Source organism: Styela clava, chromosome 12 (genome assembly GCF_964204865.1).
Source record: "Styela clava chromosome 12, kaStyClav1.hap1.2, whole genome shotgun sequence".
In the NCBI taxonomy this organism is placed as follows: Eukaryota; Metazoa; Chordata; class Ascidiacea; order Stolidobranchia; family Styelidae; genus Styela; species Styela clava.
In genome coordinates, this window is record NC_135261.1 from 17,920,384 (window position 1) to 17,934,695 (window position 14,312).

The 14,312-nt window shown below is 36.8% G+C and overlaps 1 protein-coding gene across 1 annotated transcript; it reads right to left on the reverse strand.

Moving 5' to 3' along the window:
- Positions 1-2,815: 2,815 nt before the first annotated feature.
- Positions 2,816-13,378, reverse strand: LOC120329340 (sterol regulatory element-binding protein 1-like). The gene is made up of 18 exons (XM_039395940.2): positions 13,093-13,378; positions 10,010-10,245; positions 9,353-9,517; positions 9,036-9,206; positions 8,628-8,845; positions 8,304-8,485; positions 7,942-8,150; positions 7,713-7,866; positions 7,316-7,521; positions 6,612-6,855; positions 6,300-6,469; positions 5,755-5,926; positions 5,472-5,663; positions 4,861-4,993; positions 4,412-4,601; positions 3,890-4,066; positions 3,669-3,771; positions 2,816-3,137 (listed from the first exon to the last, which is right to left on the reverse strand). Exons 1-18 carry the CDS (start codon positions 13,232-13,234, stop codon positions 2,908-2,910), a joined length of 3,294 nt encoding a protein of 1,097 aa, XP_039251874.2. The 5' UTR covers positions 13,235-13,378; the 3' UTR covers positions 2,816-2,907.
- Positions 13,379-14,312: the final 934 nt, after the last annotated feature.

Below are 14,312 nucleotides of genomic sequence, written 5' to 3' on the forward strand. Positions count from 1 at the left end.
CCGATTTAATTTAGGCCGTGCCCGCGTATGAGCAGATACTAAAGTTATTTATCGTCGAGTATAGCACTTTTGTTCAAGGATTGACTTCGTCGATACAATGCAATTTTAACTTTGTCGATATCAATGTATAATAAAATGAAAAATAACGCAACCTAAAAACGTTCCATATTTCGTGAAGCGCACCCTATATACATGCGGAAATGCAACTTCCTTTGTGATACGGTGAGGCATCGTCTGGCTTGAGATAATTATTCTTTAGTATATCTATTCCAACAAGCCAAGGAAAAATATGTCGGCACGTCGATTGAATTCTTTGTTGTGGGAGCGTTTTATACGATGTAGAACTTAATTTGGAACCGAATTGGCATTCAACATTTGCACCGTCGCGAACGCGGTCAATTATTCCCTTGCAAATTAATCTCAGCGAAGCGTCTGCAAAATCGCCACAACACAAAACGCTCATACGTGATATGGTTTATCTCACGACAACAAAAAAGGAAGGGCCGAGGGCGGTGGCTGAACTCATTACTTGAACCGATAGGACGGCAGGGGGACTTTTATTAAAATAGGAGAAATTTACTGAGAATCAAGAAGTGACAATTTCAAGTCCTAGTATCTACTAGGATATATATCATAAGTATTCGGGTAAACAGGTAAAAAACGATGGGCGTTTCCCACTTTCGCATCACATATTTTCTTGAGTCACGCCGCATGACCTCCCCCATAATTTTGTCTTAGCAGCAAACCAGCCGACCGTGCTGCTCGGGCGTGACTGTATCTTTCTTTCTCTGCAAGATGCGCAATGATCCTCCTTTAAAACCGCGCATTAATCAGAGCAATTCGCAGTACGTTGCATGAGCAATCGATAAACGGGGACTAGAGTCTACGATTTATTGCCATACCATGTTTGGCAAAAGATTAAAAGATTTCTTCAGTCATGTTGTTTGCTCTCGGCAACACCCTTTCGCAGAGTATACTTCCGTGTCAGGCGCTACCGCATCGACCTCTGACGAGACGCAGAAACTGAAGGGCGGGGTTGGTTATTAGAAAAACGTGATGTTTACGAGCGGTGTGTGTTATTTTTAGCCCACCGCACAAAGCGGGCTAATAGGGCGTGCTGCGCAAAACGCCTGGAGTGATTCAGGGCGTGATTGGCTGTTTGATTTTGCAACTATCCTCATATTGATTGCAGCTCAAAGTAAGAAAAATATCGCGCGGCAGCGTGTATGCATGAAAAACTTGAAGCGAGCATACCGGTACCCCCTACACAGGACAAGTATTCCACATAAAGATCCATCTAAGTTCGTACAAAAAAGAATTTTCCTCCAAAAATGCTATATATATATTACCGTTTAATATCAAGTAGTATTATGATTGAAATGCCACAGCAACACAAAAAAACGCAGCACGAAATTGGGCAAAGTCTGGTAGGTGATGACGATAACTCCGACCGAGTTTTTAATTGTAACACTTCGTTCTCGTGTAATTCTCCAACAACAGTATTTGTAGGTGAAAATAATTGAGTTTTGCTGTCAAACATCAGTTTTTAATAACTGTGTGAATATATGCGTTATTGCATTCCGTTTTCAGCGCCCCAGGACCGACTATTCAGATATTGTCCAAATACAAAGACATTCTCACACGCACGGGTTATACACACACCTATATGAAATCAATTTGATAAGTTGCAATGTATAATCTTGAAGATGTGTCAGTTATGCTTATCAAAAACGTATTACTGATTTCTCATGCAGTGAAATGGAGCGGCAGATGTCACCGAGGGCGGTAAAGAGACTTTACCTTCATTGAAGTCTCATTTAAGGAGGTTCAAATTTCAGATATATTTTACTAGCGCACCTTAAAATAAGTTGGTTCAAACAAAAATAAACATTAGTTTGTCGTCATCAAATTTTAACTTTAAAAAAATGTGCAACAAATGTACATTCGGGTCGCAGAAGATGAATTATGTAGTCAGTGAAATGTAAAATGAGTCATATTGGCAATCTAAGAATATACGTTTGTATTATACCTAACACCCTATATATGAAACAAAATGCCTCTTAGTAACATTAAACCATAGCAAGCGCATTTCATGTTCCAATAAATGATTTATTAATAGCTAGACGGTTGGAAATCGCCCATACAATATGTTCATAGCCGCATACGCGATAAATCTGCTGGTTTTAGTGTGCTACAAATTTCTTGCTATCTAATCCATACATGTCCGCTAGAAATTTTCCTTGTCAATAATAAGGCAATGCCGCATTCAATGGCTAGTATTTTCAGATGTTTAATTAGGCACACAATTTCCCTCGCCCATTCAAACAATCTTCGCCATGACATTTTATTATATATATCGTGGATGGGTCGTAATTGAAAATAGTTTTTTCGCCCAGGTGGTCGGTAGTTGAGCACCGTTTTCCATTAACATTTCTTTTGAGCATAGCATCAGCGAGTCAGGTTGAATAATTGTGAGCCAAACCAATCTATTACAATTTACAACCCCCAGATCAATGTATCATTTTGTTTTCAGTGTTTGTCAAAGAGAAAATGTAGTGATTTCACCAACTCTATCGATGACCAGCTTCAGTTCCTTGCATGCCTTTTATTTCAGAAAAACTGTACCTTTTCTACGCACAAATATTTTCTGACTAATGTATAGAATCGATTTCATCAACGTTTTGAACTGCCAGACTGCCAAGCTAAACTTACTTTTAATAATTTGAAAAAGTAACTTTCTCTTCTGCAATATATTTCAAAACCAGGCAAAAACATCACATGCACCGCCTATTCTTCGACAACAAGATGAAAAAAATGAAGCTTCCTTCAATTTTATTGATACAAAATTTGGGTGAAATTTTCCTTGAAAATAAATAAAGCAAACAAAAAATATGTACATCAAAAAGATTACGTTGCAATAGTGCCGGTACCAACAGATCCCAGTTTGAGCAACATTTTCTGACAGTCTCTAACCCCTCGTTTATCACCGATTTTCTCTAAAGTGGTAACAGCTTTTCGCAACATTTCCGCCCTCTGTCCAGGAGCAGATAGAAGAGGATGAGGCAGATGTCTACATGCTAACATGAGACCAGCAGCATGCTCTCGAGGGCCAGGCTCAACAGGTCCATTTGATTCACCTGAATAGACGCAAGTCATTATTATACGGGTGTTTGTATTTATATAGCAGGGATATTTGGGGCTAGTTCACTAAACGCCGTCGCCGTCAAGTACTTCTAGTTGGAGTGACATAACCATTTTCGCATATGTCGTTTCTAACGCCACCTGACTACGTCATCCAAAAATTAAGTCAATATAACATCGGTGATTAAACAATGTACACGAATTGTCTAAAACGCGCAGAGAATCACCTGAAATCAAGCAAGCAATTTCTCTAGTTTTCTCATTACGATCCCATGGGGGTTAGGAAAAACATATGCAAAAATGTTTGTGTCACCGCCACTGCCACGCCAACTAGAAGTACTTACGGCGTTTAGTAGATATGCACAGAATATTCTATCTTCTATACAATATTTTTTCACTCAGAATATACTCATTACGCCCTTTTTTAGGGGCAAACCAACTAAGTGAAACTTGCAAATACAAGGCATCACAACACATCAGGCAGTCTGCAGCAGGCCAACATAAACAACGCTTATCGCAAATCTTACCTTTTGAGCGATGTCTTCTACGTATGGTCCTGGCAAGTAATTGTTGAGTTCTGGTAGGACAAGCTCCTGCCATTAACCTCTCAGTTGCCTCGTGCAGATATACCTAATAAGACAATATTGCAGATAAGCGCAGAGTAAATAAAGCAACAATCTACATACAGGACCTACATTTTTTATGATTCATACTTGATAGCAATGATATATAGCATTTACATGCATACCTGTGGAACAACTGCTTTAATCGACTGTGCCAACCATCTCAGTGAATTCAGATCTTGCTCGAATGAAGATAAATATTCAACTGGTGCTCTCTTTGTCGATTCGTCAGTACAATATGCAAGTTGCCACACTCCAGTGCGAGTGTTTAGAAGCCAGTCACAAGCAAGTAATTGAATTGCCTGTATGTAAACGAAATTAAAGTTTGATTACAACTCAAATAGAAAAACGAAAGACAGGTTAGATCTAACACACAAACAGGAATTTCATTGAAAACTGTGGGTATCATTTTTAATTGCTACAGATTTAGAATTTTTTCTAAACTTTTACTCATCAGCTTAACAAATAAGATGATAGCGCCCAGAGTCAAAGTTGCTTGCAGATACTTTGCACATATAAAAATATTTGCCAACGTGCAATGCAACTACAATGCATTTTCGACAGTGGCATTGTTTGGAGTACTAAGCCCCCCTTTTTATAACGAAGAAGAATAAAGGATTGATTAGAATATGTTAACAAACACCCACCGTCTCCATGCTATTGCTTTTAGGGTTGTCGAATATTAAACTGTCATTCAAAACTTGGCTAGCGACATTGCATTTTTTCATAATGCTAGCAGCCGCAGCAAGTAAATTAACATTCTCAGATGATGCCTCAAGCCTGATAAAATCTCTTCTTGCACAAAATGCAGTAAAGATGGCAAGTGGCAGAGGATTTCTGTAAAAAAAAATTATGGACATTAGGTTACTATTGGAAAAATGAAGCTTGCTGGGGAGCGAGCAACTTTTGAATGCATTACATACTCAAACACTCATGTTGTGTTGAAAACTATAATTCAGTATATCTAATAATATTCAGCTCATTTGAAATATAATTTACAGAACACTTACAGCAACCCACAGATTATTTAATATATAAAATGAACGTGTTTCTGTTTCTTATTTCTCTTAATCAAAGCAAAAATAAAATTACATACTGGATATTTTTTAAGCTTTTTGGAACTTCTTCCACACGGGCCGAGTATGATTCTGCATTGTCATCATACCCTAGATGCCAATAAGCTGCAGTAGAAGCAATATCACACCACCATCTGCTTATGTCATCATCACCTGAGCAAATGAAATAAAAATTCAATTGAGACTGGGCTTGACAAAACCATGGAAATCAGGAAATCTACAATGTCTTTCAGCATAAAGACTAATTGGTGCTCCTGAAGTATGCATACCAAGATGTCGGACACCGGAACACAGTATGTGTACCAGGTTGGGGTTGGGCCATAAATTTATTCCAATTTTCCTTATTTTAGTTGTATTACGAGTTCGGAGACTAGCCAAATGACTCCCATAGTATTTGTACCTGAAATCATGGCCTACCATAACTTGGTACACATACTACGTTCCGGTGTCATCCATCTTGGTGTGCATACTCCAGGGAGTACCTACTAATTTAGTTTGTATTCAAGCCAACAGCAAATATGCTAGCAAAAACTGGGAGAGCAAAAAAATAAGATTTATTTTAAAAATTATTTATTATTAAACAAAACTTCCACAAACAACGCAAAATCTAGAACAAAAAAAAAATACTTACCATCCATTGAGCAATCCCTCGCAATCTGAATATATTCCAAAGCATGTGAAGATTGATTATTTTTTATAGAATCCACAATTAACTTGTCATCCTGGTTCATGTTTTCTGCATCATGAGGCAAGACCAATGAGTAATAAGCCTTGCTTAACATTTTTTGACTGAATTGTCTGCCAAGTATTTCAAGAACATCAGCTAAAAATATAAAAGACATTCATTATTAATAACCAATCATTTGAGTTCATTTTAATTAGTCAGTGATGCCGCGTTTTCATGTAATACCCACCACTTTGCGGCATAGTAAAAATCTCTGTATCGTTGTGCTTCACCTCTGTGAAATTCAGTTTTTCGTCAATAAGAAATCTGTGTGCGAATGGATGACAAATCCATTGGAGACGTAACGTGCTTTTTGAATCGCTGTGCTTCACAATGTTTCGAGCTTTCAGCAACAAGAAGTGCTAAAAAAGAGAATTAGGCTAGGCTGAAATACTTCATATTCATCAAATAAAAAAATGGGTACTCCTGTAGTATGTGAACCGAGATGGCGGACGCCGGAACGTAGTATGTGTACCTGGTTAGGGTTAGGCCATAATTTCAGGTAAAAATACTACGGGAGTCACTTGGCTAGTCCCAGAACTCGTAATAGAACTAAAATTAGGAAAATTGGGATAAAATTATGACCTAACCCTAACCTGGTACACATACTACGAGACTAACGAGAAAACCTAAAATTGACATTTGAAGACATGACGAAACTAAAACCTCACAAGGTAATAAGAATGAGCACGCCAAATCAACCTGTTGGACATCATGTTAGAATATAATACGTACCACCATGAATGAGAATGCCTTGAATGCAGAATGTTTGAAACGAAGCGCAGCACAGGCATAAATCTCAGCTAGCAAGTTTTTGTTCATGAATTCTTCACCAGCAATTTCAGCCATATTAACAGCACTGATTGCAAATATGATAGAAGACATACCACTTTCGGTTGAATAACCTGCAAAAAAATCATAGACTCAAATCAATATCTTTCAATTCTAAATATCACATAATATGTAGAATATTTGTTCGGAAACCAGCAGTATCAACATACCATAGAAAATTGCATAATCACAACATTTCTCATTCCAGATACTTACCAGTAAGTTGAAGTTCATTTAGCTTGTGATAGACTTCTGCTGCCTCTCTTGCAGACTTCTTTTTTAGTCTTGCCTCTTCAGACATACTTCTTGAAAAACGAGTTCGAAACTTGATTTGTTTCATCCATAGATGCAGCATGTTCCATAGCAGTGACACAAAGTGATCGAATTTCGATGTTGGCAGAGGACGTCCCATTATAACAAGGCATTGACGAAAATGCTTAGCTGCGGCGGAATATTCGCCCTGTATAACAAAAAATATCATGTTATGAGACGTCCTATTGGATCAAATATTACCTAGTCAATTACTTCAAAAATTGTATGCATACTGAGGGTTATGAGACGTCCTATTGGATCAAATATTACCTAGTCAATTACTTCAAAAATTGTATGCATACTGAGGGTTATGAGACGTCCTATTGGATCAAATATTACCTAGTCAATTACTTCAAAAATTGTATGCATACTGAGGGGGTAATGAAGAATTCCAAAATAGGCGGAGGGAAAAATTTAGCAAAAAAGTGAACCATTTGCCCATACGATGCCATTATATCACGCTATATATAAACATAGAATGCATGATTTAAAAAAGCTCAAATTGTGTCTAGCAAATAGAAAAATGGTATCAGTTTGATTCCTCAGATATTGAGGAAAGCAAGACTAAGTGAAGCATAAAGGAACAATCATGTTGCGTTATAATTCACCTTTTGAAGATCAGTGTCAGCCTGCTTCCGGTGTCTCCAGAAATCAACAGAACGTTCAGATTGTGGTTGCAAAGTTGGTTCACCATAAACAAAAATTTTTGCCATGATGAGGACTGTGATAGCAAGATTTATCATCCAGGCAATCCCCCATTGCATCCAACCAGTTTCATGCGAAGCAGTTGCAGTTCCCAAAATTCGACGACCAGCTGAAATAGGAAATAAAAATGATTAAACCATCATATGTTAAAAATGAGAAATTATGTAAATATTCAAACAGTTCAGTCAACAAAAATCGATTCCAAGGAATTTTTTAGTACTGAATTTTAAAATTGTGTTGCTCTGGTTAGACATAGAAAATCTATTCGTAGTCCTAGCGTTAAGGAGAGATTTGTCTTACCGTACATATGATTATCTTCTCCTTCAGAAGCGCTGAATGAACCAAACGACTGAAACGCAGTACCAATGGGATTGAAAGCAAGAAATGCCACCATGAAAAGACACATCGCAGCTTTTCCTGCATGAGCCATACCTTGATTCCCCCCATTCAAATTCTGAAAAACGAAGTAAATGTCATAAAAAAACATATCAGAAATGATCAAAAACACAGCTATATACTACAAGCATACCTGTACGTCCGCTCCAGTGAGAAGTTCATCCATGGACTGTGGGCTGTCTGGACTTGGATTGGAAAATAGTGGAGAATCGGGATCTGAATGTGGAGGAGTCGGGTAACCAGACGATCTCTGTTGGGCCGGGAAGGGTGAGTCCACGTCGGATGAAATGTCATGTGCGTCTGTCAAGCGAATATCTTTCTCAATTAGATCTCTCACAGTCACTGAATGCAAAAATAAAAATATTTTTGAATTATTCTAAAAAAAATGAAAAAATTGGGTCACAAAATTGACCTCCCAAATTCATAAAAAAAACTTTTTCAAAGAAATTCAACAGTATTTCCATTTCCAGTTCCTGGTATTGCAATCACACATACCTTTATCATTTAATGAGAGATGTTTACGAAGAAACGCATTTTCAGTTTTTAACCGTTTGTTTGCATTTGTCAGAAAGTTGATATAATCTATAGCCTTTTTCAATACAGCTGCCTTGTTTGATTTAGTGTCTTTGCTCATAAGCATCTCCCTCAACTCAGCAATTTTATCATTGATTGAACACCTAATAATAGACAAACAATATTCAATAAATAGATTCAAAATGGGGTAGTGGATGACTTAATCCTCATCCATACATAGACAACCATATTCTTCAAGGTACATAGTTAACATATAACATTCAATGCAAAAATTGTCAGTCTCACCTATATCGTTTCTCGATAGCATTATGAGAAGATCTTTTTGGAGGTTGTTTTGTGTGTTGATCTGTATGAGACTTTTCCATCACTTCAGAAAATGGCAAAGCAGCGAGAAGAGTGTCTGCGGTCTCCATTGATGCATTTGTTTGCTGGGTGACAGGAACAGCAGAAACTGTCTTGGTGGTGAAACTCTGTGTTGATGTATTGATAACAGGAACAACTATCTGAAATATATGATTTTGAATGTAATTTGATGTTTTTTTTATTCAGAGAATACTTCAAAGATAAGTTCTAAGTTTTGGATAATGTAAGAGAAGAGTATAGCGAAGTATTTAAAACAAATGTGAAACAGTTGTGACGATATACATTCAATCAAATTTTTTTAAATGGAATAGACATAAAAATGTTACTAACCTGCTGAAATGATTGGGTTTGAGGTGTCTGTGGAGTTGTAAGAATTTCTTGCAAACCAGGACTTTGCACTTGAAATTGGGATTGAAGTTGTGGATATTGCTGTAACAGACTGATGAGACTCACACCCTGCACTTCACCTGTTCTGGTATTATTTATCGGATTGGTGGGAACCTGTAACAGAAATATAGTTGAATGATGATGCCAAAATAAAAACTGCATGTCCCAGGATGTACCTAACACAATTGAGCTTGGCCTATGCTACAACAAATATTTTTAACAGTCCTGCAGTAAAAATCAAACATTTCAGGAATGCCTACCTGTTGGAATCCATTATTAATCGCATTTGTATTCGTAACGTTAATTTGTGAAGGAGATGCCGTTGTCTGTTGTAATGTCTGTTGTTGTTGAATAACTGGCGTTTGTAAGTTGAAAACAATCTGTGGACTACTGACTTGTGGTTGCGTTGTCGTCACCAACATTGGCTGCAAAAGAGTTGTCAATTTTTAATGAAAGATGAATCATTTATAACTCGGGATGTCCAAAGATTATAGTTGTCACAAGACTCGTAATCAAAGTTATTGACTGATGATTTTTAAAGAATTGTTTAGATGTTTTAAATTTGCAAATGAAAATATCAGGTTAGTTTGGGATACTGGAATTCAACAGGCCACAATTACAACTTTAAATTTAATATGAATCTAGAGCTTGAAGTTTAAGAATTACAACCCTTAATGATGTTACGTAAACAGAAATAGATTCTGAACAATCATAATGAAGGGACAAGAAGGTTGTTAAATCAAATCATATTTACTCATAATATGCAACGGGTAAAAACATGTTTGGTTCGCATATTTGCTTACAAACGCAGACCATCTCATATTTTCAATCGAAACAAAATTACAGATTAAATTTCATGAAACAGTCATCAAGTAAAACTTCAAGAACAATGAATAAAAAACATTTTATATCCACACCATCGGTTTAGGAATATGATGAACGTCAGGTTTGATCTCTTGTGGTGATTCTGGTGGGGGAATACTCTCTACTTTCGGTACTTCGTCACATTTGTACAAATTGTCAATGCCCACACCCGTGTAAGTTCCAACTACAGGAGCAGGCAGAGGGGGTGAATCAAGAAGTTGGTTTAAAGTTTGATTGCCAATTTTTTCTGCTCTAGATGTCTCACAATCATTCATTCCTTCAAGAATATCTGGAAAAAAAAATGAACTTCACGAAGTGCAAAATACTAAACTCCAATTACAAAGACAGATTTTGTATTCATACTCAAATCCCTCAAATCAATCACAGCAGTACAACATACAGAGATATTTGGATGAAACGGCTGAATAGTAAATTTCATTAGAATGTGTTTTACAGATTGCAAAGATGGCTCATGGCATTCAAACAGGTCATGTCGACTTTTGCGCAGTTTCACTTTGAGTATATACAGATCAGCAGATACCGTAAAAGCAGGTAACTTCGGATGATTTCACTATATTATGAACAATTTCTCCGCCGTTTATTGTTCAATTGAAGCCAAACTTGGAATATAATACATTGAAGCCTTTCTCTTCACGATAAACTCGGTTTCATATCAGTCAATACCTTTTTTCATTCAAATTATTGACTTTATTTGTCTGCAGATCTGTATTCCAAATGTTTCTAACTTCGGATGGCCACTTTTCGCTTTGAGTCACTTCGTCGTGAGAGAGAAATGTCTGCGTGATCAGTGACGCGTTATAACGTCGCTGCGTAGAACTTACGATGCCGTGATCCGTTTTGCGTGTCGCACACTGACGTTCATCTATGACGGCCGTTTTATTTTTTTCCGATTGTTAATTCTTTCGGGTCGGCGGACATTGAAGTTTTATATATCTGGTCAATGACATTAGCAGCATGCTTAATGTCATTGATCTGGTATACCCGTGCGTTTACGTCGGCAACAGCTCTTGAAGACAAGAAGGACTGATTTCATTATCTTATGTGTTGGCTTTGATCTTATCACTGTTTGTATATTATTAATCGTTCGAGTTTAAAGCGACACCGGGATGGAGATATTTATGAAGACGATGATTGACGTTCTTATGCTTTGCACCTGCGATTGCACGAATCCTGAATTTTTATTTATAATAATAATTGAATAAATCGGCCGTTATGCATTTATACTTGTCATAAGGCTTTTGGTCCTAATTATATATAACTATTCCCCTCAAGTTTTAACGTTTTTTTTTGGACAAAACAATAACCGGACGGTTATTATAGCTAAAATCGTTACCGACTAACTCACAATTTTATCTACGGAATTTGCGAACACAGCACTTTACTCGACGATTTTGACAGTGTCACGCCATAATTATTACCGCTAAAATGCTTCAAAATACAACGCATGTAATAATTTATGATAATTTTGCCCAGCGCTATTTCTGACATTTCGCAAAACTAAACCATTTACTTCTGACTATTCTTAATTTCATGAAAGTGCTAGAAGTTGCTAATATGATCGTTTTAATACAAAACAAAAATGAGACAACGTGGGACAAATGAAAATAAAAAAAACAGACGAATAAACTAAGTCGTAAAAATGGAAGTGGAAAACCAATTTTAATACGAAGCAAAAATGAAACGAATGAAAATAATAATAAAACGAATGATGAATTACGATAGGTAGTAAAAAATGGCAGTGGAAATGGAAAACAATATGAAACGGTGTAGCTTGTGGCTCGTGTTCATAATTCAGATATAATGTATTCACAGGCAGATAGACAAAGTCAAATGACATGAAACGGATAAAAACGCCAAATAGAAACTTTGATACTCTTTTCTTCATTTTGCGACCTGCTACTGAGTGCACCTGAGTTTCATGCTCACCTGTGCAACATTCTATTTTTACGCTTAAGATATTATCATCGTAAACATACATACCTTATCATTGTGATAGTATAGATACGCGTAACTGGCTGTTCATTAGCCTTACGTATCAACAACATCTATACGTTCGGAGAATGAATGCAAAAATATTAACGCACAAATTTGATGTGCAATAAACGGATTCACAATGAATAAACAGCATATGACTGGGGCTATAATGAAGTTTTTGTAGGATTTGGTGACTAGGATCAGGTAGGAGCTTTCACTTTATATTTAACTACACGTGGCGCCACATAGTCTGGCGTTCAAATGTCGCAGCGAGCTACGCAATGTGACGTCGGCGTTAAATGGAGCGAAATTGAATCACGTTGTTGACGTCACGTTCAGCGTAAGCCTCGTAACGTCGATATTTTGACGAAATTTTTAAATCAAAATAATATATTTTACTTGAATCGCACACGACATCTCGTGATCACTGTAATTTTCCTTGTACATTGTGTATGCCCTCTAGCGATTGACGGTCTTTTAGTGAAGTTAGCGTCGACAGAATTCGCTATGTTAGCCGCTTAAAAACAAGGTGTCAATTTTTGGATAAAATGTGATTTTTTGTGTCAAAAAATAAATAAGATTAGGCGATTGAATATGATAACAGATTTAGATATATAAGGACTCTCTATAGAAACTGCCAGAAGCAAAATATGACGTAATTTAGTCAAGATATAAACGATTGAAAATTTCATCCGAAGTTACAAACCATCCGAAGTTACCTGCGTTTACGGTATGACAGCATAATCATATTCTGCCTATTAGAATATTACTGTATTATCTACAAATCTAAGCCAGTTTCCCTGCTCACCATCATGCCAACAAGTAAGCTCTGCCAATCAAAACCCAGAATTCTGGAACCGCAGAAAACTGAACTTAATTACAGAATGCGTACGGTAACCTCAGAATCCAATATGACTTTTTAGATTGCGCTTCTTTGTACTTTTTTTGCGAAACTTCAATTTACTGTAGTTTTACCGAATTTGAGGGACAACTATGTCCAGACGTTCCCCAAAGGAGGGGTGTCTAATCATCTGTAAAATGGGTTTCTCTGAAACGAGACAATGTCGTTTGATCTATATAGTGTGCCGAAATGGAATCTCTTGATCAAGCAAAATAAATGTCTGAACATGCTTATATTCACCTTCAAGAGTTATGTTATCAGCCCAACTTTTATCCAAGTTAGTAGATTCCAGTTGTAATTCCGGGTCAAGTAAGAAACAATTAGTTTCATCCAACCATCCATCGTGATCAGATTTTGACAAAAAATCGTCGTTAGTTTCCATTTTGGAAACTTCCAATACGCCTATTCAGTTTATTAACCTACAAGTATATTCTCTGTATCATTATACACACGTTTTCTTTCCAAAAAACTACAGCTTAACGATAAAACTAACGTAAGCCCCTAACATTCGAACAAAACATCAATGAAATGTTTGTCTGTTGCAACAATGGAGCACTCATCCGTGTCCGCGTGATGTTGAGGCCACTTTATTATCCAATCAAATCAGTCAGTGCAAGGTGGTGCGATTATGCGTCATCAAAGTTGCCGCCCCCTGCCCCGCCTCCGATCGCAAAACATTTAATACGAGTTCAAATGATCGCTGGAGACAAATGCTGCACGATTATAGTGCCATACGCTTACGCCTATTTAAACCTGCAATTGACGATTTGTCTAGTTTCCTGATCCCTCGCCCAATAGGCCATTAGTGAATAAAATTAGTGACATTTAGTAGAATATTATGCTGAGCGTTCAATTCACCAAAATTTATGTTGGAAATTTTTTTTTATTGAAATCACCAAAGTGAAGCCTTACCTGCGATGATACCGGTACGTATTAAAGTCACACTTTTATCGTCTAAAAAACAGCGGTCCCAACCTTTTTTCACGCTCCCCAAATTTAAAACAAAAATAAATAAAGTTTGTCTAATCTCGCGACCCAAAGATATTGTTAAATGGTACCATTACATTTGAACCCATGACAATTGCACCTGCATACCATTGCACCTATAGAATTTTTTTTTGTTTTACGGATATTTGAACCCATACTAACCCTAACCCATGGGTTTTAGCACCCGCATATAGCTTGAACCCGTGGATATACACATGGGGTCAAATGTACGCGGGTTCAAATGTACGGTCGCACTTTTAAATACTTAACGACATGGATTGCTTTATGGCCGCTAAACTACTATAAAAAACAATCATTTTTTATAAAAAAAAAAAAACAATCATTTTACCAGATCAGAACAATCATTTTTTATAAAAAAAAAACAATCATTTACCAGATTTTTGCATTTTTACTTTGAAATTGTGGCATGACTTTACTCAAGCAAAATAGGTGCTGTCAAGTTTTCACGCAGT

Excerpts from the sequence above, each read along its gene's own strand:
- LOC120329340 (XM_039395940.2), bottom strand. The coding sequence starts at position 13,234 with ATGGAAACTAACGACGATTTTTTGTCAAAATCTGATCACGATGGATGG. Across the intron at positions 6,856-7,315 it reads CTGACACTGATCTTCAAAAG|GGCGAATATTCCGCCGCAGC; the intron begins GTGAATTATAAC and ends TTTGTTATACAG. Across the intron at positions 5,664-5,754 it reads TTTTACTATGCCGCAAAGTG|CTGATGTTCTTGAAATACTT; the intron begins GTGGGTATTACA and ends TTATATTTTTAG.